We start from the raw sequence: 26,807 nt of genomic DNA on the forward strand, positions 1-26,807 counted from the left end.
TAAATAATCAATTTCATATTTTATTTTAAATAGATATATAAATAGTGAGATGCCTCAATGGATACATATGTTGGACTGTCACATCTACTTTTGTTAAAAATCAATCATGAATTTAAATGAGACCATTTATTTCTGACAAGGGAAGGATTGCTTCAATAGCATTAAAGCTTTGAGGGTTGTTTAAAGAGGATATTTTGTTTTTAGAACAATTATAGGGGCACCGTCATCTAAATGGCCATAAAAAAGGAATATATAGTGGCGTTTAGAACCTGCTATCAAAGTTCATGGCCGGCCAGCATCGCCACCACGGCAACAAAATACAGAGGGAGATGTCAGAGAGGAAGCTTCTCCACCTGATGTCAGATCCTACTTGTCAGCACGATTTTAAGAGGTGAAGCTTCAAACCACAGCAGCAGGTCAGCTGGCTGGCTCCCCAGACAATGTGAGTGTTTTCCTTTTTAACTGCAGAGGACGGATTGGACTGACAGGCGGGCTGACTTTCTGCCATGGCACCCTCACAAACTCCCTCTGATCTCCACCTGAAAAACATCTGAGCCTCACCTCAGTGGATGCTGTAGCACACGCACCATTTCCCTCCTTACCTCATATCTGCTCACTATACTCTCCTCTCCTCTCCTCTCCTCTCCTCTTTCCGCCCACTATATTGTCTGGGCTTGTTTTTAATTGATTTTACGAATAAAACGGGTAACGACTCAAAACAGCAGACCATATTTTAGGCTATGCTAAACAGGTATATGATTTTTGAAAAATACAAGTTATTATATGATATTAAAAGTCTGCATTAGGTGTAAACCATTATTCACATCATGTTCTCTCAGCCTGTGTCTCATTTTGATTTCAGATTAGCGCTGGCTGAATGTGAAGGTGCTCAAGTTCCGTCACCCGGAGTCGCCACCTGCCCTTGTCCCAGAGAAGAAGTCTCCATGGAGGACGAAGCAAAAATATGAGTCTTTTTCTCATTTCTGCCACTTTGGATTTAATCTAATCAACAAACTATCAAAACGCACATGGACCATGTACCGTCGACCCTCGGAGCAGCTTTATTCTTCGTCTTCTCATGTGGGACTGGGGACAGACTGGACGCTACAGTGACTCATAATCACTTCTTGAGGACAGGGCTAGCCTGTTAGCATGCTCATTTCTGTAGATATCTCTACTAACACAATACATAGACGTCTTTGACATAACGACAACACCGTCCCCTCCTCACATTCTGTTAATTATGTTTTAAACAAAAACTCAGGCTAGATCTTGCACATCACATTGAATAATACAGAATCTGCATTCAGTTGCCATTATGTTTGTTAATATTTTAGAAAAAGAAAGCAGTACAGGAGTTTGCTATCATCAGGCAGTGCATTTCTAAATTATGTGTTTTTGTTTTGCATTACATTAAACTTTCATGCCAGAGGGTTGAATCCTCTAAAATGTCATTGTGGTTTGTGGACAGGCTCTCACAGCAGGCAGAGTGGACATTGTGACACTTTCTGGACACAGCTGTCACTTCAGCTGCTCTCCTGCTCTGTACTGCAGCAGTCACAGCCTGCTTTATAGGCTCATCTCTCTTCAGAACAATAGGTACCTCTGCGATCCAAAACCTAAATATTCCACTAGCACAGGCACAGCACTTTGTCATCAAAATTATGCTGACACCATAATACACCTATCTGAAGATGATGAGGAATCATAAGAGGTAGAGCCACAATACTGTACTTTGAATACCCAGCTCATTTTAAGACAGTAGAATCTGAATAAGTCAAGGTTTAAAGAAGTATGTAGTCAACAGTAAAGTGCGGAGGCTGTTTACTAAAAATGTCTTATTCTTAATCAGCAACTTGTGGATTATGAATTTTGTAGCACTGGCATATTAATAACATACCTTGGTTGGTAAAACAGTGCACACATTTAATGCAATCATTTCCCCGACAACTAATACCGCCCAAAGATGGTAATGTTTGTAGTTCCATCGATCCATCAGTTTGTCTGTCCAATTGCAATAGCTCTACAAAGTCCAATCAGACTGTCATGACAACCACATTCAACTGTGTCTCTCTACTGGGCCCACTCTATAAAAATATGTTTTGTTTATAATGGAGTATCAATTTCAAACCTTTTTATTTGGTTGCAATTTCCAACTAAGGTACATGGTTCTTTTGTGACTCATTTTTAAAGCCACCCACGAACACACAATGGATTCCCTCTTCAGGAGCTCGCAGCAAATAGTGGGTATGACTTGGTGTGTAGCTGACAAACAGTGTTAGAAACACTTGTGGAGGAGGGTCTCTTGCAAATCGAATACCTGGGACTGGTTCACTTTTTAAATAGCAATATGTATTTTTCTACATATCTTGCAAATGATTAACATACATTCTCGCAGGTTACAGCTTCTGTAAGGCAGTAGAGAGTGCACACACATAGATGGTATTTTAGAACAGACCGAGTAGCAACCCATCAGATCTGATCTGAAACCAAATTCACACAAAGTAGTTATTCAGATGCTTAAAACATTACAATACTCCATGAAAGCATTCATGTCTGAATTCATAATGAAATGTATTATTGTCAGGAGGTAATTTAAGTCTCTTCAGTCAGCTGTACAGATTTCAAACCAGCACAACTGACATTGCAAGAAATTCAAGCCACTGAGCAAACAATGCAAAGCCTCCCAAACAAACACAGACTACGAGTTCTTAGATATCAGACAGGTAAAGTTGAGAAAAACACTGAAGTAAATGCAAAATACATCCTCACAATAACTATTTACAAGGACACTAAGACATCACAACATTAGGAGAACTGTAAAATCTGGTAAGGAGCAGGTCTCTGCAGGTTAAACCACCTGGGCTTACCTCAGTAAACATTGTCAACATGATTTGACATTGTCAAAACTAGGTCTCAGTCGCTAGTTTCAAGTCTTCTTCAATACAGCATGATGTTCATTTAGTAAATTATGGTCCAGTTTAGAGTCAAATAGACCATGCTTTAGGGCGGGGCTACATTGTGATCGACAGGTCGCTGCCCTACCAGAGCCGTAGACGCCGTCTCTACGTTACTCCTCCACCGTCCAAATATGGTCACTTCCGTTTACTGGTTGCAAAGAAGCCAAGATGGCAATGGCTGTAATCCAAGATGGCAACAGCAAAAACTATAAACTAGAGGCTTCAAAACGCCAGTCCACAAACCAATGGGTGACATAACGACAACTACATCCAGTTCTTATATACAGTCTGTGGGAGGGAGACTGAATGTTCTCTTACCTTTATGCAGATAATATAGGCCACTGTGTCGGCTCCAAGCTGTCCGTCTGTCTGTCTGATAAATCAATACTAGCCATGAACCTTTGAGATGAGATGTTAATTATCACTTGCAACAATCTCCACAGTTAATGCTTTCAAACGGTTACTTCTCTCTTCAACTAACCATCAAGTCCCATGAAGACAGATGAGAGATTAAGGAGAAACTAACAAGCTCCACTGCTTCTTCTTATTCTCTACCTGTTTATCTTGTGCAGTTTGAATGGGGGGACACACAATGTTCACCAGGAACAAGGTTTTGATTTAAAACATGGTCATTCTGCACAGAGCTCTGTGGCTCTGAATTGCATCTTGTCAGCCCACCTTTCCCCTCCATCTCTAGGATACAGTGTTTACTGAGTGGGCGCCACGACACAGTGGGATTATTCATACTGTAGGTCCACCATGAATTACAAACTCCTGCCAAAACACATCAGTAAGGCGTGGTGGACTATGAGCAGGCATATTCAAGTATTTTGATTTACTCTACACACAGATCAGACACTGTAAATTCAATGGAAGATACATATAGACAAAGCCAGAGCTTACTTTCATACAAACGGCATACGTACTACACACCCACAGTGTTATGTTTTCCGATGGTTGTTTAAAAAGTTCAACATGGTGCTTGCTTGCCGCATTTAATATGACCAATGAGAATTAAGTGTCTCACTTAAAGGCCCCAACCAGGTGTCCCTTCTTATTCTGGCTGATTAGACCACTGCTCCGGTTGAGCTCAGGTGGAGCTGAGCTGGAATTACGCGAGGCCTCCAAATTTCATAAAGGTGTGGCCTTGCATACGCTAACAGGTGCTACATCACTAATAGGTGGGAGAGACACACACAGTCATTACACACACACACACACACACACACACACACACACACACACACACACACACACAGTCTTTAGACAAGGTTTAATCAGGTAAAATACGTGAAAACACCTGTGTGGGTGAACCAAAGGTGAGTACAGCCTTCAATGTGCATCTATGGACTCATCCCCCAACTCAAGTGGCCCCTGTGCTGGCACATGCATAAGAGGTGCCATTTTTTTCATTGTCACCTCTGCCCCTCAGAGAGCCTGTGCCGCCACAAGCAGCAACATCTGCACATATCTCACAGAGCTGGCTTTCCGCTTTATTGAGCTTCTAGCCTTAAAAAAAAAAAGAAATACAGTTAAATTACTCATGTTGCAACTTCATTGTATTTAGTAAGGAATCATAATTATTCATTCACTAAGATATAGGTACCTGCAGCCTAAATTTGCTAATGCTCGAGCCCGTAAGAAAGTGTCACATTAACGTCACAATATGTTCTTGGGTGGACTGATCTGATTTTGGCCTCAAGAAAGACTTTGAAATTCATTCAGGTGGTCAGTTCTAACTTAAACTCCTGCAGTTACTTTGTTAAAGGCTGCTTACTAATCAGTTTACCTGTATAGGAAAGAAGTACTGGAAAGTGAATCCCTAAAACTGAATCTTTCGGTTTTCTAGAGTATAAAAACATAGGATAATGCTGTAAAAGCAAACAAAACTCCTCCTGTAATAAACAGACCCTGACACTACAGTGTAAAGCTGCTTGCACACAGTAGCCTAAACATAACTTCACAACACTGAGAAATCTAAAGTGGCTAAGAGACCACTGGCTCTGGCGACAGTCTCTTGGGATGTCCAAGCACAGATTCAGAATACCAATTGTATTGTGTGAGCCAGTGTAAACAGTGTGTTCGGGGTAAACCACCCTCTACTGATGGAGCCTCTGGTAATCAATGACTGAGGAGTAATTGGCCAGCTAATCAGGAACTGCATGCTTTGGTGAGTGTTGGCCGATAAGTATTCCTGAAGATATTTACAACAATTGTGCTGAGACAGTATGTGTGCATTGATATGATTAACAAACTTAGAGTGGGGATTCTCCATATTAGTGCCATTTTCACAAGTCATTGCGACCATTCAAACTGACTCATTCACACTTACATCTGACATCATGTTGACACAAACACACACACAAAATGGAAAACAATAATTCTTTAACGACACCCATTGATAATCCTCCACGTGCTCCTATTTCTAATTCCTACTAAAAAAATGTTTATCAAAAAATGAAGCTATTATCAAGCTGAGGACCGCCATGGCTCCACGTGTTTTTAATTCGCTCTGTGTTCATACTCCACAACGCCTGTTTGAATTTACACCAACATGTTTGTTCTTGATCACATGTGACACCCCCTGCTGAGACAAAGCATGCCAACTTCCTGTCTAATAAGTCCAGCTCTGTGATTGTAGCACTTTGAAGCTTGGATACACAGATAGTCTGCCTCTGTGCTGATAATTATCACTTCTCAAACACAAACAACTTTAAGTATAATGTCAAGTCATCGATACATAGATACATAGATAGATAGATAGATAGATAGATAGATAGATAGATAGATAGATAGATAGATAGATAGATAGACCTATTGATTATTATGAAAAAAACATGGACATACAGGTAGTGAAGCAGACATCCAGTTTATCTGCCAGCAGACACAGTATGATGCTTAGGCTACTTAATACACTCACATTACATCTCCCGTTTCCAAATCCGTTGCACCTGTCAACTAATTGCGCATGAGAGGGGCGGGGGTCACACCAGTCTTAACAATATCAGCCTAGCATGACAATACAAACGAAACGCAAAAATGAAAACAAGCGTTATGGTAGACCTGTCAATATGGGGGAAGCTCGCTTACCTGTCATAACTCCACCTACTGTAAGACATGCTCCTGTTGCTGCTGACTCCCTCCATGTCGTATTGGACGGACGGACTGGACTGGCTGGTGAGACGGCAAAATGAACGCGTAAACGCTCCCCTCTCCGTCCTCACTGAAGCACAAGCAAAACACGAACTACAGGAATCGCCGTTAACTGAATGAGCAAGAGAGGCTGTGCAGAGCCAGACGCTCTCCTGTGGGCTATACCACCACAGAGAGGGGAGCGCGAGCTGTCAGCTCACGGTGCGTGCGCGGATGCTGATTTGTTTCATTCACGCGGACGCACAACGCTGATCCATTTTTACCCTGCTGACTGTGTCCTGCGTGTCAATTTAGCCTCGGACGGACTTCAGTCTAATTGAGCGAGCGTATCAATGATTGAAACTGTGATTTGTTCATTTTGATTATCGGCGTCTCGTGCGCTGCTTGAGAGCAAACACTGAACCTTTTCGCCCATTTGCTGATTAAAAAAAGCAGATGGTAGCTCGTTAAAAAACACAGATCTGTTCCTTTATTTTTCAAACGCTGAAACAAAGTGTATGTGGGTGTGTGCACTCTTAATAAGAAATTGGTCATGGTTGCTATTCAATGCACATTTGAATAGGCCCAATTATTCATATTTTTCACAGGATTAGGCTCACTGCTTATTGGATGCAGTTCAAGACTCCTGCTTCTCTAAGGTCACTAATTGGATGTCTGCATAGCTGTGGTTTTGTGCAAACATTGAGGCACTCTAATACAACCAATCATAAGGTGAACCAATCCGGAGAAGAAAGGTGCAAATGAGTTTAAAGGGTATGCAGGAAATCCTCTTTCAACACTCAGTGAATCACAGTTCACTATCTAATAATGTGCTGTATCTCTCCCAGAGCTGTGAAGGTCCTTCAACCTTTCCATATGTACCTCATTTTCTCTTGTCTATATTATATTCTGCCAAGGCTGGAGGACACCTACATTACAATAAGAAAATGTGTCTTTCCATGTCCACTTTTTGAAGGAGCAAATATCCCTATGGTTTGACTATTTTTGGAATACTACTGATGAGAGCATTGCCAGATGACACCCACAAGACAAAAATCACTGAAGCAGGTTACACATACAGCTGAATTAAGACATTAAGGCCCCTTTGCTGTTTCATCTTAAATTTAGATTCTCTCTTTGCAAATGCAATTGATAGCTAGGATGGTGTACTCTCAGGACACAAGACTGAAATTCAAAACTCTGTGATTGTCTGCAACCTTTGCAGTGCAGTATAATCACAGGCAATGTTTGAATGCGCAAACGTTTTAAACACACATGATCTTCTATACAAAGCACTCTCTAAAACACAAACACAAAAGATTCAAAGCACAGCACAGCTCTGGAGAGATATGAGGATCATATAGAGAAGCCCTATTTTCACAAACAGAATTGCAGGACATATTGTGAGGGATAACTGTAGCTTTACTCAGTGCTATGATGTCCTACGTGATGTGTTTACTGAACCGTCGGAGTGAGTTTTCAGCATGCACATATAGTTTGATTTGGATGAAAATGATGTGAGTCTTATATGGACTTCATATTATCAGATCTCAACCCAACTGAACACCTATGGGACAATTTGGACCGATGTGTTAGACAGTGCTCTCCATCACCATCATCAAAACACACAATGAAGGAATATCTTTCGGAAGAATGGTGTTCATCCCTTCAGTAGAGACGTGTAGATACTATGTCAAGGAGCACTGAAGCTGCTCCTGATGGGCCATTACCTCACTAAAACTCGTTATGTTGCGTCTTTGTCTTTTAATTTTTCACCCATCTTTATGTCTCAATAACGTTTCCGTGGTCAAATTAAGCCCCTTGTGGTCAAATGGATGTATGTGTCTGTAATGTCAGGAATCCGACCACGTAAGTATTTTCAGTGTTTTTTGTAATATGTAATGTAGTATTATATTGCCTCCCAAAAAGTAAATCTATATACACTAGATGGATGCCATGGCAGCCAAATTCAGCAATAGGCCAAAAGTATTTTGGGAATTCCAATAAATATGATCCTGAAACACAGAGAAAACAAATGAATAATAATGAAACCCACTGACACAAGGCTCAGTATGTAAGATTCAGGTCTGGCAGCTTTTTGAATCTAAAAGAAAGATTCTCTACCCCATCTGGCTCAATGACAGATTTTATTGTAGCACCAAAAGCTAGACACAGGGCAAAAGACATCGATATGGAAGAAAAAGAAGAAAAAAACAGTATGATTTGGATGTATGCTAGGATTTGGATTAAGATGGGAAGTAGGTATTTCAAATCTCAGTGATTATAATAATTCATCCATGTGATTTTAGGCTCTTATGTAAAGATGAGAATCATTTCTAAGACCCTCTCCCACCTGACCTAGCATTTTACGCTCTGAGCTGGTGGTAAACAACTCAAATATCAATATATTCTCCATTATTAAGCCACAGCAAGAAACAACATTCTTGGTCACATCTGGGTGAAGAATTTGATTTTGTAAATTTGGGTCTCAGATTAAAATAATTAAGATAATTAAATATCCCTCTTTACATATATACACAGTTATGCTGTGAATGTGTATTCACTTATAAACATATAAAAATACTTGTCAACTAGTTTGATAAGAAAATAATGTATAAAAGTAGAGTAGAAACATTTAATCAAGTCTGTTACTTCCATCATCTGATTTTCTTGTTTATATTACAGGATGACGATATGAAAAACAAACTGCAGTACTTCATTTATATGCCCAAACAGAAGTACAGAAGTGAAGTAGGAAGGGAAGGCAGAACAGTGCTTTGTGTCTGTGGTGATGAAAGCTCCACAGGTGGCAGGTCCGGTTGAGTTCATGTCCCATTGGAAACGACTGTTTGACGATGTGCATCTCAACGCTTCCACTTGTCCTGGTTTTTCCAAACAGATCATTGGGGGGAAAAAAGTAATGTAGTAGAATAACTGAGGGACAAAAAACAAATACATTGCCACTGTGTTATTGGAATGATAGAACAGTTATTTGATCTAAATCGTAGACTAAATGTTTGACAGAGGAGATTCATTACATTGGAATGATATGAACTAAGCTCTGAAAGCATCTTGATTTGCAACAAATTGATTCGACGACATTACTTGTCAAGAGTTGAATATAGAGCATACAGTGTTTTGAGCTGAAATCATGTTAGTTGTCAAAGATATACAATGTGCTACCAAGAAATGTATCTACTGCTTCTTAGAAATCTGATGTCCAATTTCGACTGAACCGCCACCTTCGAGGAAAGAAATGCAGACACATTTGCTACTTTCGGTACATTGAGGAGATGACATTGGATAAGAAGGCTTCAATCTATAAGACTTTTGGAAATAAATCAAATGCAGTAGACACTTCATAGTTGAGATGAAAGCCAAAACCACAGACAAAGAAGAAGAAGAATCCACTGCAAAATGCCAGAAAGTTCTATCATTGTAGCTTTAAGGGCTGTCTAGGCTTTATATTTATATACATACTATATATATATATATATATATATATATATATATATATATATATATATATATATATATATATATATATATATATATATATATATATATATATATACACACACAATTTCATATGTAAAACCAAACTCAACCTCACACACTGTACTGTGGTGATTTAATAGATCATTAGAAGTACACTTTGAAAATCACAACAAATGTCACATATGTACAGTAGCAGATTAGCACATGGGAGTAAAAGGTGGATATGGCACGACATACACAAAGCTTCATAAGATAATCTCTCTGCTCTGGTCAGATGCTGGAAACTAAAGAAACTCATTAACATTCTGGATATATAGTTTTCATTCAATCTCGGTAGCAAGTACAAATGTCACTACAAGGCAAGAGAAGTCCTTCAGAGTACAACACATTAATTTGTCAGGCTGATTCGGAAGGCAATGTTTAGTGTTGGGACTCTCTCGTGTGAATTAGATTACGGCTGAAGGTAGAGTGGTGTTCAAATTTGGCATTGTCAGTTGTCCATAGTGATGTCCTGGGGACAGCACTTCCTGGTCAAAGTATCTCAGAAAAGGCTGTCTGAAGTCATGCACGAGGAGAAGGCAGCGGTCAGTCATCCACTTAGGATGTGATGTTAGGCAGAGTGGGTGGGGTGGTAGAGAGTAGCTGCATGAGTTACAGTGATAAGGCCGCCTCAGACGATCACACAATGGCAGCCGCTCTTGTCTTTCTCTTTTCTTGTAGGTTCTGGCGAGGGTGGACATTCCTGCTCTTGGAATTTCCTGGGAGTTGGGAGAGAGTAAAACTATCATGACACACTGGACTGCGTACATTTGTGATCTCTCTTTTTCTTTTGTTTGAAACACAAATGACAGAAACAAAGTTTTCAAACAAATTTAAAACAGTTTGTTCATTTCTCTGAGGATTCTGTCAGTGATGTTTTATCTTTTAGCTTTATCTCACTGCTTCAAAGTGGCCGAGAAAAGAATCACATCTTTACTTCTACCATTTAGAAGTAATATTTTAATCAAAAAGTGGTGACATTTGTTGGGGTGTTTGCTCATGTTGCCAGGCGACTGTCAATCAAATCTGATCAAACCACACACACAGTCTTGATGAGGCAGATAAGTCTTGCTAAGGTCTAAATAAATAATACCTTAAGACGTGTGTTATTCAAAACCTGGTAAGTTTTATTTTTAAGTGGCTTATTTAGGCATTTTTAATATATATTTTTTGTCATTCATCAATAATTTTTTTGGGGGGATCCCGTGTCTTTATTGACTAGCTGACTGAGTAGAGACGTGAGGAGGGGAAAATGCAACAAAGGTCCCTGGCTGGAAGTGAACCAGGCAGGTTGTGATTCATGGTCATCGACTTAATCCCTAGGCCACCAAGGTGCCACCAGGCCACCCTGAGTCATTACATTTTAATGAAACAATGTAGTAAACCTTCACTGTATTCGGCATTATTAACAGCTATTACAGGAGTGCCCGGATGTCCATCTTTCTTGACTTTGCAATTGTGAGTCACTGAAAGGACAAAATGTAAAAGTTGCATTTATAAATCACCTACCTGATTACTCTAACCAGCTCGTGGAAAGCCTGGTCTACGTTCATACGAATTTTGGCTGAAGCCTCCATATATGTGACCTTCAGTTGTCTGGCCAGCTGCTGGCCCTCTTCCTGGGTTACCTGAGGCAAAAGAAAGGAGAGAATAATGATGTGCTGAAACCTGAATGTAGTGTTATCTTCTGTAGAGATGAAGCAGTTAAGTAAAGTTGTAACAAATGTCATATTAATGTAAAATGTGAGCTTGTTAGATGGCATGCTCCATTTGTGCTCATACTCGTCTTGGATGTAATACTACATACAAATAGTGGCTGAACTGCATCCAATGACTTTGTGAGGTCTTATCGTTTAAAAAGGGACAAATCACCTCAAAATATAAAATACATATTTTTCCTCCTACCTGTAGAAGCTTCTTCTCTCAGCTAAAAAATGTATCCATGGAAGTATTAAGTATTTACATTGATGCCCAAATTTCCCAACACCGCCCCTTCTTTCACTTTAATTTCCGCCCTGACCCGGCTTTCTCCTGAGCCTTCACAATATTATCCACAAGTGTTTTTCCCAATACCACGATCCCTCTCAACTCATAGAGCACTCTGGGACAACATTGTCCTTCCACACTAGAAAGGAAGCATTTTTTGAATGCGTGTCCCATTTGTAATAGTATTTCATTTTGTAATTTCTCAATGGTAAACTTACTACACATTTAAATTAGTATGTATGCATCTGGGACACCCTCTTTTGGAAACAGTGGTGACTATACTTCCCGATAGCAACAGATTGGCTAACAAATATGAGAAAATGTTAACTACTGACCAACATTTGATCTACAGATTGTTCTGCCATGAAATCTATTCATGGTAAATATACCATTACTTACCCTTAAAGTGATACATTTTTGTTTAAGCTTCTATAACAGAGCTACGTTCAAGCTAATTAGGTTATGTGTTATTACCATTATCTATCATGTTGTCCTGTTTAATGTTTTCAGCATCTGCATGTCTCTTGTAGAAGAATAGAATAAATATCAAGTAATAAACCAACACAAGCCTAATTCCATTAGGCTTGAAATGCTAAATGTTGATTTCAGTGAACAAAACCCATTGATAGTGCTTAGCTATGTGTGCCTGTAAGGCTCATTTTCACCACAAGGGGGTGGTGTGGATTCATTGCAGGAAGTAATGAGCAACTGCATGCCAACAGGCAGAAAATTCATCATTTCATCACACTCCCTTTTCTCTCCATCCATCCTCCCCTCCTGACACCACCATTTATACAGAATCTCTTTTATTCTTTCACTCACATCCTGTTATATCTTGGCAGCGAGCTGCAGCTGCAACGCTTGCTTCCACTATCAAATATGCAAATGTATATCCTCCAGTTGATATCATCTCTTCAGATGATCAAACAGGGTGAATGTTTGTCGTTCAGTGGGTTCATATCTCTGCAATCTGTTGGACTTACTTGTCTCTGTAGTTCCAGATCTGCTTTGTTTCCTACAAGGATCATAGGGAATTCATCTCTGTCTTTCACTCGGAGAATTTGTCTTTGGAATTTGTAGATTTCTTCAAAGCTGTAAAACACATTACATTGTGTTATGTGGTGTTTTCTACACAAACAGGTTATATAATGGTTTAAAAATGGGTAGATGCATACATTCATCTAAAAATGCCCACGTGCCCGACATCGCAATGTAGCTGAATGACCCACCCACCCACACAAACACACCCAGAAGTTAGGGTCGCTGCCGCTGTGGATCAGACTGAAGGGTTGAATGAGTCAGCATATAGAAAAAAGAAAGTCAGCCACACTGTTACAGAACATAAAATGTGTTTGTCTGACCGCGGTCCCACTATAACATAAAGGCCGTGAGCAAATAAATATGTCAATCTGGGGTGGGGGGGGGCAGAATGCAACCACAAACCCAGGACGACATTCCAGCCACGGGCCCGCAGACAGCTTGGTGAGCACATAGTAAATCTGGAAAAGACTTGACTGATTTAAATGGAGGAAGGAAAGACTGTTTACTACATAAACATTGGGAGGGGGTTGTGATTTGGGGGCAGGGGGCAGGGGAATGCAGCCCACTGCACTGCTGGGCAGGGACACAAAGGCAGGGAGGATGAGGTGTAACAGAAGAATATTATATGTGTAATAAAACATGGTGGCTTAAACCACAAAACATCAGATTGCAGTGAAATCACTCAAATCGCTTTAATCATCGAATTTTCAAAATTTCTATGAAATCAACCCCGATTTTTTATGCAATTATTGGCCTGCGTTTCTCCTGCAAAAGACAATTACTGTATTTACAATCAGTTATTATCTCTCTATGTAGAAGTTTACATTGGTAGTGGCGGACTCCGCCATTGCTTGCTGATAATCCAGCGCAGTTTTTATCGTAATTTTATTTTGATGACAGTCTCACTGTTTGCTTGGTTGTGCTGTAAACAGGTGCACCAGTGGTTTTCTGTTGTATTTCTGACAGACGCAGCTCGAAGAGTGTTTGCTATAGTATTAAATCACACCTGCCATATCACAGTTAACACAGGTGTCGCCAGGACAGAAATATTAAAGATTACAATCTATAATCATAAAGATTTTAGCTTTAAATTTTGGGAAAAAAATCTTCACCGTTTGACAATATTATATACTGTATATTCCATATTGGCTTGGTCATCCTCTTTATGGAAGCTAAATTATGTTTACATTAAATGAAAGATAACCCAAGACTGCTTTACAGTATGATTGCATCATTACTTCAAGATATGTGGAAATATTCTAGATATATTGTGATTATTGTTTCCCCAAAATTCAACCTGACATATTTGGTGTCTTTGAGGTCTCAACTAAAGTTTAAAATAAAGCTTGAACAATGTTTTAGCTGCACAGCATGCCTCTTACTCACCAGTGGGTCAGTGGGGTTTAAGCGGTTAAAAGTCTGTTAATGCCTACACAAGCTATAAGTCTGCATCATGAAGATTTTAAAAGTTATAAAAAAATGTCCAAGCCCCTTAAGATTTACATGTAACTTAAGATATCTCCATACCAGCCCACATACTATTGTGGAAAATGGTGCATGGGCTTTAAAGAGGAAGCTAAGGTACACAAAAAAGTGAATTCAAGAGAACAGGGTGAGGGAGGAATGTTAAGAACAAAAGAAAATGACAACAAGAACAACACCAAAGGCGGTCCGGAAGTACAAGCGGCAACAAGTGAGAGTATTGGTGCAAGATTTATGGTTTTGGTAGAGCGAGAGGAAGAGGAGTAGTGAAAGAGAGTGTGAAGCTGTAAACAGTAAACCGAGATGGGCAAACAGAAAGAAAGAGAGAAAGACAGAGAAGTGCACTTGTAGCTGTATGACGAGAACTGTCACTCACCTTCCTCTGTCGGTGACTGAGAAGACGAGCAGGAAGCCCTCCCCTGTCCTCATGTATTGTTCTCTCATGGCTCCAAACTCTTCCTGTCCAGCCGTGTCGAGGACTTGAGAGAGCGCGCACACAACATCACAAATCACAAAAAATAACTTTCAGCAAAATAGACCTTTGCCATCAATTCCTCAAGTACAATGTGTTAGAAACAAACAAATAGACTGCATGTATAGTCTTTATGTGTGTGTGTGTGTGTGTGTGTGTATTTATTCTTGTCATGTTTCTTCAGCCAAGTGCACTTACTGTCGAGCCTGGCCGCCCTTTCGTCAATCACACACTGCTTGGTATAAGAGTCTTCAATTGTGGGGTCATAGTCGGTGACAAAGTACGACTGCAGGAGACAAAGAAGAGGACAAAAGAGAGAGGAAACTGTGAATGTGTGTGGAGTCTATACATTATGTTATATTGACACAAGCTCATAGCCAATCACATACCAACTGCAGACAGTATTCACTATACACGGATTTCTGCAGCGAGAAACCAACATGCTTTACTGTTCTAGACTGACAGGAAATGAAGCAATACTGGCACCATGCAAACGACAATCAAGCTGCGACTTTTGAGTAACACAAACAATTATACTTAAAGAGACGACAAGAATTTTCGGAGGGGGGTTTGGGAGGTGTTCCTGGAGCTGTTTCACCACCATCCACAATTCATTGTTTGCAGCTGTGAGCAGCGCTTCCATTTTAATTTGTGCATTGCATGGTTGGAGAATATTGTCCACTGCCTACTGGGTACACTTTATTTTGTCACCAGCGTCAACACACTGCACTGAAATATTGCTTAGAATGGGTATGTACCATGGATTTGGGAAACAGATACAGTGACTTAAAATCGGCTGGCTTCATAATGAATGGATATGAGAACGAGCAGCCACTCTGTCCTTGTGTGTTTTTGGTTACAACAGCACCGCCGTAATGACCTCTACCTTTACAACCACACTGCAGACAGGAGGTAAACACACTGTCTGTAGACACTTGCACAAAAAAAAAAATGTCATGTAAATATTTCCTCACACAACAACCAGGGCTTAGGCTGAGACAGCAGGCTGGCTTTCGTGCCAATAAGACATTTACAAGACGTTTCTTCAGTTGTCCCACCACTCACTCCTGAAGGCTTTGATTCTTTCATTCTGGGGCCAATATCTGGTCTCCTAGTAACCTAAACTGGAAGGGTGGGGCCAGAGGGCAGGGAGCCGGGCGGGGGAGGAGTCATGCATTTTTTACATTTTTCCAATGTTTTGTAGTTCTCGCTCTGCTCGGGGACTAGTTAAGTGGTGACAGCTGAGGGGAGAGCTCGGGGAATGTCAAACCAACACCCTAAAACACAGAACGATCACGAGAACAGAAAATCCAGACAAGACCTCCTGTCGCCCTAACAACAAGCCAAATTAAACTTTTACAATTACAGATGTTTGTGTGTCGTTTCACACCAGTCATATATACTGTCTATTTGCTGTTATTGGGCAGCCAGGGACATAAGAGAGAGCACCCATTGCGTGTACTTAATGTCACATCTCATCGGACTCTTTCAGTAACAATTAATTTACTTTTCAGGAAAAAAACAAGCAGGCAAATGACATCCTTAATCATAATTAGAGCCTAATTGATAAATCTGGATGACCAATACAATCAGTATGGACATACAATGTTGGCTGATAAGTAATAAGTAGATACTATAGTGCAGAAACACCTGACACCAGTCCAAAATCTAAAACTATTTCCTATCATGTATGGCAAAGAAAATCATCAAATCCTAATATTTGAGAAGGTGGAACCAGGAAAACTTTTGCTTAAAAGTTGCTAAGCACAGAGTAATAAAGTAATTGAGTAATAAACTGTTGCAGATTTATCTCCATTACATACTGTCTTCCAGAGGGAACTGACAAATCCTGCTCAGTACATACTATATCTTGGTCCAAATAATATAATTTATCAGATCGAAAATGCTGATGTGTGTTTATGTCATTAGCTAATATATTTTCATCAGATCTTTTAAACTCTCAAATATCAATATCAGCCATAGCCTCAAGCTCTAATTCTGATATGTGAGTGTTTGTGGATCCAACTTATTGTGTCTTGTACATAAACACTTTCTTCTCATCCTGCAACAACAGGGAGCTGCAGGTACTCTCTCCCTCTCTCCCTCTCTCCCTCTCCCGTCCCTCTGCAGCCTGCTGACCTGTGTCACATCCACTCACCACTGTTCAATAATTCATCAGTATTACTGTGTGTCCTAGAACAAGCTTCACTGCACCGCACTGCCAGTGTGCCTTCAGACGACCAGACAGACACAAAAAGAGAGCGAGAGAGAAAAAAAAGAAAAAAAAGGCTGCTTGTGTTTCTTGTCCCTCCCACCACCAGTACCACCACTCTCCTAGCCGTTGCTTCGGCACGTGACCTCGGCTTCCCGTCAACCTCTTATTCCTATTCTGTCAACCTCGGGCAGCCGCATTGAGCGCCGCACTCCTCCGGCTATTCCTCCCCTCCCTCCGCATGCATGGGTGGTGTAGCTGCCTTGCGCTCTGTTCTGGCTGGGCTGATTCCCGTGATAGATGAGGCTGTTCTGCAGTGCCAGCAGCACCAAAGCCAGCACTAACAGGGCAATGGGCTGGGTGAGGGAGTGCAACATGACTCAGGAGGACTACCAATAACTACGTGACATAAGCCAGCCTGAGTCATGTCCAGTAATATATAAATCCTTATATCAGTCCATGACTTCATCTGATAGAACAGAATGAATCAGGCTGTATGAGTCAAGTAGAGCCGCCCCAAGTTGTTGGGGAGCAGTTACACCCACAGGTTACTACTGCATCTAGGGCTGGATATCAGACCTCTGCACTTTGTTGACCACTGACCAGGTAGTGAAACCTGCCCTGAAAGTTAGGTTTGAGGGCTTTGTTAGATATCTTTTTTCTTTTTACATATTGTTTGATTGGATATTTTCAGATTGAAGTCATAACATTGCCCATTTTATACAATTGTATTGTGGCAAAGTTCTTGTACGGCTGCTTTTGTTAAGACAACATTGAGTTATCCCATACTGTTACATGTAACGAAACAAAGTTTTTGGTAAATGTTTATACTCTCAATGTACTGCAACTATTGCTTCTTTTCATGAGAAATTCATGTTTTTGTGCCTTTTTGTGTATTTTTACAACGAATAGTTACATTGTTTGGTCTATAAAATGTCCAAAAACTTGTAAAAAAAACCCCCAAACACCACAGTTTCGTATAGCCCAATTTGCCGCCTTCAACTGTCTTGTTTTGACCAAAAGTCTGAAACCAAAAGAAGTGTTTACAATGAAAAAAATTAAAATCCTCACATTTGAGAAGCTGAAGCCAGACAGGTTTGATATTTTTGGTTGAAAAATGACAAACTGATGATTCAATTAATTAATGTTTTTGTCAATCGATTAAAAATCTCTTGTTATTCTATTCACCAATTTGGTACTGATGCCGCAATTCCAGTATCGTATTGACATAATAGAGAAAAAATCTCAGATGTTATCCAACATATTTACAAGACAAGCAGGGCCGTCAGTGCACAGGTACTGAGGGGCAGACGGATTCCTAGACAGATTTCCATGAAAACATTGGACAGCTGTCATAAGGAGACAGCTGACACTCACAGTGGGGTCAACAGATCAGTTCTTAAAGTGTGAGTGTAGTTCTCACACACACACACACACACACACACACACACACACACGGTTGGTCCACAGCAGCCTGTGTGCACTAGATCTTAAAAGATTCACTGCTAAAAGCCCTCTTCTCATCTAAATGATCTAAGTGCACTCACCACACAGCACAGGTTGAGGCATTTACAGCAGAAGTGTCCTGCAGCAACTTTGCAAAGCTGAGGTAAATTCATGTTTAAACAGAGCCAACAACAGCTAGAAAAAAAACCAAGCTTCACTTAGGCAATCATTAGGCCAGTGCTGACATGACCACCATCATTTGTGAGCTGTAAATCTAGGATAACTAACATCCTTGGATTTTTCTCCTCTGCTAAAAGAAAATTGTTGGATAAGCGCACTGTACAAAGCAGCACAATTGGTGGATTAAGAGAACAAAGTAAAACAGAGAGAGACAAATCCAAAAGCGTGCAGAATCAAGCTGCAGCACAGTTTAGATGTCGGTGGCAAGGTGGGTCAGGCCACACTCAGCCCCGGTCAGCTCACCAGGAAGGAAACTCCACCTCTGCAGCAGGCAGCCGGCCCAGCCGAGCCTTAGGGTGGTGGTGATGTCACAGACGACATGTTCCCCTGCCCTGCCTACCTACCGCAGTCCAAACCTGTCACTCAGTTCCCCTCCGGCATTCCAGCCATACATCTCAGCCCTCCACCCACACACAGCATGCACCACGAAAACATTAGAGGCCTGTTTTCAGCATGAAGACAGGGCCGGTGGATGAGTCTCAGCCTTTTGTGCCGGGCTGTTTTCTCTCTGGATGCTTTGTGAAAAAACAGCTGGAGTGAGATTACCCCACAAAGAAGAAAGTCAAAGAAAGAGTCCAGATAGTAGAGCTGCAACTTTTGATTATTTTCATTATTGATTACCCTCTTGATCATTCATTTAGACTAATCAGTTAAACATTCTGTCAATAAATAATACTTCCATAAAATAATACTAAATGCCAATTACAGTCCAATTTGATGTCTTCAAACTGATCACTCTCTCCGAACAACAGTCCAGTTACTAGAGATGCACCGATCCGATATCAATATCTGTATCGGTCCCGATATAGGAAAAAATTCTAGATCGGGTATCGGTGACAATGTGACCGATCCATAAAGGCAAATCTATTCAGTCCAATTATATGCGTTGTGCTCTGCGTAACGTCATGCGCTAGCGAACTGGCCGCATAGATTGTTTTCAAAATGGAGCGAGCGAAAGGATCAGCCATCTGGAACCGGGCAGCCGCTCTCAGTTGTCGGGGATAAGGGATTCCGGCTGCTAGTTAACCACCTGGAACCACGCTACGCCATGGTAAGCCGAAAATATGTCGGAGACGGCGCTACCTGAACTGCACGGTAGAGTGTGCAAACACATATTGAAGGAGATAAAAGATGTCAAATCGATAAGTTTCACGACAGACATCTGGAGCTCCGACGTTTCCCCTGTGTCACTTTTAAGTTTAACAGCACACTGGCTGGATGAAACTTTTGTGCCACACAGTGCAATGTTAAATGCAAACTTTTGTGGGTCACACACCAGAGAAGCAATAGCAGTTAGCCTGAAGGAAATGTTTGACAAGTGGCAAATTCCGTTGAGCAAAATCCACATGATTCTGAGGGACAACGCCAGCAACATGAGAAAAGCGATGGACAACCTGGGGGCGCGTAGCGTCGGCTGCGTTTTTTAAATCGATTCAGCACTGTTTTTCTCCATTAGATCGGTATCGGCCAATACTAAACCTCAGATATCTGCATCGGTATCGGAAGTGAAAAACGTGGATCGGTGCATCCCTACCAGTTACCAAACAAATTCAATAGACATTTATATAATATAGAGGAAAGCAGCATTTCATGTCATTTGAGAGGCTAGAACCATAACATTTTTAGCATTTGTGCTTGAGAAAACGGCTTAAATGATTACACGCTTATCAAATTAGCTGTTGATAGACTTCCAGTGGATCGACTATAGAAGAGTACTTAAAGCAATTAAGCCATGCCTGGTATGAAAAACTGAACCGTCAGTGATGCATTTAAAGATGACTAGAATTGGACAAATCTTTGCAGAAAATCACAAAGATAGCATCAAATCATTGTGTTCCAAACTGTCTCACTACTCAATTTTAAGTATCAAATGCTGTATGTGGTCCAGCCGGTAGTGTTTCATAATTTGAATATATTCATAGATTTATTTGAAGTACCTTCTCAGGTTCCTTTTTAGGCGAACGCTCTTCAGTCGAGACATAAAGCAATAAATCCTGTCTGACTGCCGGTTGCCAGCCTCAAGGAAAGCAAGAACGGGTGATACGTGTAGGCGTGTAATCAACATCATGCTTGCACTATGCACCCACTTCCTCTCCACACAAACAGCTTTACAAAAACTAAATATAGATCCCTTTCCATCTCGGTCTGTTATCCTACTTGTTTGGTTAGAGCCGCCTCTTTGACTGTAAACCAGTATAGCATCATTAACTATGCAGAGCACAAAACCACAGATTCAGCACCAACGCAGAAAGAAAAGAGATTTCCACTAAAATTTTTTTAAAAAAACGTTGCCGATTAATTAACAAAAACTCAAAGCATCTAAAAAGATGAGGGGAAACCTGAAGGCGTACCTACTAGATTGTCATAATTAGAGGGAATGCTGAGATAAAACAAACACTCATCAAATCGGCTCAGTGTTAATTACCTTCCGCATATGGCCTGATGTCCAATGAGAATTCACAGACCTTGACTGAAAAATCATCAGCCGTAGTTACTCTTTAATTAAAAGAAAAATGTAGATTGAAAGCCATTAAATCGTGTTATTCTAGGAAAAATTCTGTCAGCATCTGCAGATCTATAATATTCCCCAACCTCCTTATTCCCCACACCAACACAATATTGCCTATAACAACAACACTATATATATATATATATATATATATATATATATATATATATATATATATATATATATATACATATATTATTTTATATAGAGCGATTTCTTCATTCAGAATTGTGGAAGAAACACCGATCATATCTTATTTTGACAAAATGCCGGCATCGAACATTACTCAACTTGAGTTCCCAATAACTCTAGGACAGAGCAATACAAACTGCTACACAGCCTGAGTCATCAGCACCAAGAAGCGGGATAGGAGTGGCCACTACAAAAGGCGAAGCTGTGGGTGTATGTATGTGTGTGTGTGTTGGTGGCGGGGGGGGGGGGGGGGGGGGGGGGGGGGGGGGGGGGGGGGGGGGGTCTACAGCTGACAGGTGAAACATGTTCAGTGGGCCACAGCCAAGTGCAGCAATTTCAACAGACACTAACGTCTGGTGCCTGTCAGGTCGCACTTCCAACTAAACGGCAGCAGAATGTGACGGATCGTGACGATCCATTTCCGATCATAACACATCATTACAGGACAACTCATATTTTGTGCATGCCAATAAATTCATCTAAGATTTATAGTAGCATACATATTCATGCCTGTTTGTCTTTTCATGGTTTTCCTCTGAAGGTGAACTGATATTATTCATTCAATTGACGAGATACATTTTTCTAGATACATGCTTCTATTGTACCTTTACCCTTTAACCTTTCAGGTTAACTCTGTCCACTGAAAGCTATTGTAATCTGTGACTAGGTCCAACTTTTGTCGATTACCTAAGCCCCACACCAAAGCAGTGGAGTATGGGCCATCGTTTAAGAAAAGAGAAATTTGGCTGGGGGCATCTGTGTATCACTTTCTGTCCCCAAACTAGCAGAGGTTTAACCTCTTGGGTTGCACACTGGGCAGCTGTCGGTTATCAAATAGCCACCAAGAGGGTTCGATGTTAAACAGATGGAAGTGAGGACCAATTCCTTTGCATTTTTACACCGTCCGTCCTCCTCCATCATCGCCGCTCTTCCCATGTTTCACAGGGTTTCACACAAGTGGCCCAGGAATTTGTGTGAGGAGCATTGTTTTGTTGAGTACTTTAGAGTGCTTGAAGTGAGAAATAGTGGAAAAAATAAGACAGAATGAAAGGTTCGAGGGGGAGGGAGACTGTAGGCAACATGGAGAGAATAAGAGGGGGAGGGAAAGGCATTAACTTCCTGTGGAAACACCCACTTTTCCCATGAGCTCATACAAACCAGAAAGGTCACTGATTCAATACCTAATACACACGGAGAGAAAGAGAGCACACAATGTGTCCACTGCCTTAAAGGGCCACCAGGGAGCATTCTGTTAAAGCTGGGAAAGCTTTAAGACTCTGCACATTGATCAGCCATGCAGAGAAATACTTGAAAATAACTAAACATTTTAATTGACACTAGTAATTTTTTTAAAAGTCTGCTGTAAAGCTGCATGATCGTATATCGCATGTTCAACATCCACAGTGATAACACATTCGCTGAATGTTCACAATAGAGAGTCTGGGTGTAGCACTGAGCCTTGGCCTGATGCCGAATTAAATGAACCCATGCACATCACTCCTACAAGCTCTCTTCCTCCTAATGCGCAACAGATCAATAGCTTGTCCCTTAAATCATTCCCTTGTCCTTAAATGACGGACGACCACTGATACTCTGCCCGTAACACAAATCACTGGCAAAACTCTCAAATCCATCCAGAACTATGACCACACTGGAAATGCAGACCCCGCCACTCTTAAGTTCACGGAACATTCAACTTTAATTATAAGAAACGGAAATGATGGCTAAAACTGCAAAGAGTCTTGCAAATCAGTGAAGGCCAATTCTGTTTCCTTTGGACTTTTGGGCCATCAGGTGGCACATGCACATCCACACATTTTTTTGCTGATGCCGAGTAACAGTAGGCTGCACGAACAAAAAAAAAATGTATTTAATTCTTCATGGATTTGACAATTTTTCAACCACAAATGCTCTTTCTCAGGCTTCAGCTTGTTGGTTTGTGGATGTTTATGTTTTTACAATCCTGGTGGTGTATACCACTGCACCGCTGAGACATGGGGGCGCATGTTGACCAGTCCAGTAGGTATCAAGTGATCAGATGATCAAACAGGCTGTGAACAAATTTCCCAGTTTTGACATTTATTTAAAATCGAAAATAAAGGTGAAAGTTAAAACTATTGCCGAAACTGTCCATTGTAATTGTTAGAGCTGCAGCTGATGATCGAATCCATTATCAGATAATCTGACAAACAATTTCTCAACTAATCTATTGTTTTGTTTCTAAAATATCATATAAAGCCAAGACGTGACAAATGCTCACCATAATTGCCCAGAGCCCTAGTTTTTTTTTTTTTTTACCCTACCAGATATTCAGTTAACTGTCAGATATGACAAAGACCACCAGCAAACATCTGACAAGCTAAAATAAATTAAATTAGTAAATTAGATTTTGCAGTGCTACTCCCTGGCTTGACCTACTGTACTTACAGTGGCTTTGCATGAATGGAGTTTTTAAATGCAGTTCAAAGTGAGGTATTGAAATTAATATTTCTGCTGTATATACAATTCATTTTCACTTCCAAACATTAAGGGTTTGTAATTGTATAAATTCCCTGATCCCTGTGGTTGCAGATTGAAATGTCATTGTAACAGATAATAGTAATATCCAAACTACATTTACATCTATAAATTAGCGTGGGAATTTTCATTCGTTGCCATTAATCAAGCACAAACTCTGCTGGACCTGGACACACTGGTGTTTCACAATAAAAACAAGTTACATACAGTATGTGAACGGTCCAGCTGGCACTAAGTTGGGATAGCACTCATGCAGAGAATAAAGCAGAGAATAAATGTCCCACCAGTGAGCCCCCTGCTCTCTTCTAACCTCTCTGACATTAAGACTTCAATGGCCCTGCTAAATATCAACGTGCGCTGGACTCTGAACACGTTTGAACCCGCTCAAAGGCACAGAATCAAAGAGGTGCCATTTAAAAGACCTTTTTCCACCCGATCACTTGGCTCAAAGCCGCCCGTTTGTCTTTTAGTGGTCCCACTACAAACTATTTCTTTATCTCCGTTCCATAACAACACTTTGTTGAATTGTAAAAGGAGACCTGTGTAACTACTTTAGAAGCCCACAAACCGATTAAGCAGAACAACACAAAGAGGGAGAACTGTGTGAACCGGCCTTATTGTTCCAGCTGATCATGTGACAGCACTAATGTTCCCCTTCCCTGTATTAAGCCTACCCTAAGCCCCGCCATTGATGGGTTATCAATGCTATTTTCTCTACGGCCCTTCCTCGCTTAGCTGGGGGAGACAGAAAATAAAAACATATTTTGATAAGAGTTGCTCTCTAAAAAGACATGGTGATTCCCACCTGACTGCATTTTGCTCTGGTGAATCCTCATCAATGCCTGCTTTTGTGGAAGTGGTAGAACCTTGGCCCATGTGACGGTGTATCAAAATTGCCGCAAAATTCAATGGAGTAGATGTTGAGGATAAATGAAGCAAGGCACCGACAGAACAGCGAGTAATGTGGCAGTGAATCTCCTGTAGTGAGGGAGTGAGGATTATAATATGAATCAAATACCCATCGTCACAGTGTTTGCGTATGTTTTTGTTTCATTCTTCTTCCTCTGCTTGTCTTGCTGCAGAAGTGGAACTGCACATGCTCACATCAACAAAGCTTTACTGTGACGGCTCAGTGAGACTGCAGTGGCTGTGTGGACAGAGAAACTACTGTGTGACTTTCAAAAACCCATTCAAAGTCACTCAACAAAGTGTGGCTCACAGTCTGTAGTCCATGGTTTTCAGGAAAACCGTATGAACGACCAAATAATGGGATGCGGATCAGCGCTCAAAATGAAGAACTCTCCGAGGATCCAAAAATTTGGTTTACCAATTAAGATTATAGGAGATTAATAATCTGTATCCAAACAAATACTCAGAATTGACATATTACACCACAGCAAGTTATGTTCTACTGCTACCTACTTTAAAATGATCCAGTAGCTCCCAAACACCTCTAAAAACATTGAACTGTGCAGCACCTGCATAAATGTATTCCTCTTCCCCACCCTCTCTCCTCTCTCCTCTGCTCTGGTACAACTGCTGAGTGTGGATTTATGCACCAGTGTACTCTGCTGCAGACTATAATTCTTAGCATGGAGTGATACGTCAAAGGAAATGGGGCCACTAACTGGCATCATGTCAGACACATAGCAGCATCACTGCCGTGTGCTATTAGGCCAGCAGATCCTACAACACAGGCAGCAGAAATGTTATTACTGGAGCAGGCAACTCCTCATAAACAACGCCTAATGGACACATCTTGATCCCTCTGACGCTTCCTCCCTGCCTGCCCAGTCGCCATCATCACAAGTCATTTTATTTGGGTAAATGATCGACGTTGCAATGAAGGCAAATACAGATGGGGGAATATATAAAGCTTAACCATATAATAAATAAATGAATGCAGATGCAGGACCGGTCATCGGAGGCTTATGCTGGCCCAACACCTGACTAGTTAGTAGATTTAACTTTTAAAAGGACAGCTTGTCAACAAGGTACATGTCTTCTGTGTGCACACAGGAGCCTGAGCTCTACATGCTTGAACTAGCATCTAGAGACGCCTGGCTGTGAGTGGACAATGTTTTGGTTGGACATACCAAACACACTTTTTAAAAGGCAGCTGTTGACCTGGTTTGCATTGGCGTGTGCCAATGCAAAAGTCTGCATCGGGCTTGCCGACACCAACTGGTGCTGAAAACTCAGTCACATTTGCTGCATGAGTTAGATCTGTATAACAGTCACACAACAGCTGTGTCGCTGACTCAACTGAACTCAGATATTGCTAAATGTATCTAGTTGTATACCTGATGCTTACCGACCATCCTCTCCGATTACGATCTGGTGTCTTATCGGTGGGACAGAGACTGAGAGGAGGACACAAGTCACACTTGGCCATCCGTGCTTTTGGACAGTGCGTCGTGCTGTACCATCACCTGTCGAGGGGCTGTCTCATTCCATGCCTCACCTCCCCCCCTGACGGACAGCAGGTGCCCCGCAGGCCTCTGGACGGTGTCTGCATGAGACGTGCCAAATGTCCACCAGCTGCCTGGCAGGCAGCTCAGGGCCCGGCATCAGCGACAAGCACAGTCGTCTAAAAAAGAACCATTCATAGTGTTCTATCAACTAAGCTGCATGAAAAATGTCTCTTCTGCATGTGGCACATTACGGAAGGCAGTACCACTTTAAATAACAGCGTAGACAATGTTCAAAGAGGGCCGCACTAATGACAAACACTATATATAATCAACAGTAGTATAAGCAGTATGCTGATTAAATATAGGCTTGTCACATGAAAAGGTGTACATGCATTTGGAATGCTAAATGTTAGAAGGTGGCGGGAGTGGGTTGCTAAAATAAGCAGCATGTCAGTTTCCCATGGCCAGAGTTGTTGTTATACGACTCTGAGATGCGAGACCTGATACTGTGGCCAGTTATTCTGAAACAGACAGATCTGTGAATACAGAACAATAGCCAAAAGACAACACAGAGGAACCGACTGCCCTCTGTGTCTGTCTGACTATCTGAGGGGCAGTGACCGGAAAACAACAAGGGATATCACAGGTGAATATTGTTTTACCTATC

At 41.1% G+C, this 26,807-nt stretch overlaps 2 protein-coding genes across 3 annotated transcripts in view; both read right to left on the bottom strand.

The window, feature by feature from the left end:
• The window catches only part of tub (TUB bipartite transcription factor), a 52,313-nt gene extending 46,056 nt beyond the window's left edge, over window positions 1-6,257 (bottom strand). The window contains exon 1 of one of the 2 annotated variants that reach the window (XM_068731026.1): window positions 6,051-6,257. In XM_068731026.1, the coding sequence (XP_068587127.1) occupies window positions 6,051-6,106 (56 nt within the window). In that variant the 5' untranslated portion in view covers window positions 6,107-6,257. The remainder of the gene's footprint in view (window positions 1-6,050) is intronic. The other variant, XM_068731027.1, reaches the window with a different exon arrangement.
• Window positions 6,258-8,222: 1,965 nt separating this feature from the next.
• Window positions 8,223-26,807, bottom strand: part of rras2 (RAS related 2) — a 28,354-nt gene continuing 9,769 nt past the window's right edge. Inside the window, exons 2-6 of the mRNA XM_068730495.1 lie at window positions 14,809-14,896; window positions 14,515-14,617; window positions 12,599-12,707; window positions 11,139-11,257; window positions 8,223-10,348 (exon numbers count right to left, since the gene is read on the bottom strand). Coding sequence (XP_068586596.1) covers window positions 10,261-10,348; window positions 11,139-11,257; window positions 12,599-12,707; window positions 14,515-14,617; window positions 14,809-14,896 — 507 coding nt within the window. The 3' untranslated portion in view covers window positions 8,223-10,260. The remainder of the gene's footprint in view (window positions 10,349-11,138; window positions 11,258-12,598; window positions 12,708-14,514; window positions 14,618-14,808; window positions 14,897-26,807) is intronic.

Source organism: Cebidichthys violaceus, unplaced genomic scaffold (genome assembly GCF_023349555.1).
Source record: "Cebidichthys violaceus isolate CVI_PGR_0920_01 unplaced genomic scaffold, fCebVio1.0.p SCAF_5, whole genome shotgun sequence".
NCBI classification, from domain to species: domain Eukaryota; kingdom Metazoa; phylum Chordata; class Actinopteri; order Perciformes; family Stichaeidae; genus Cebidichthys; species Cebidichthys violaceus.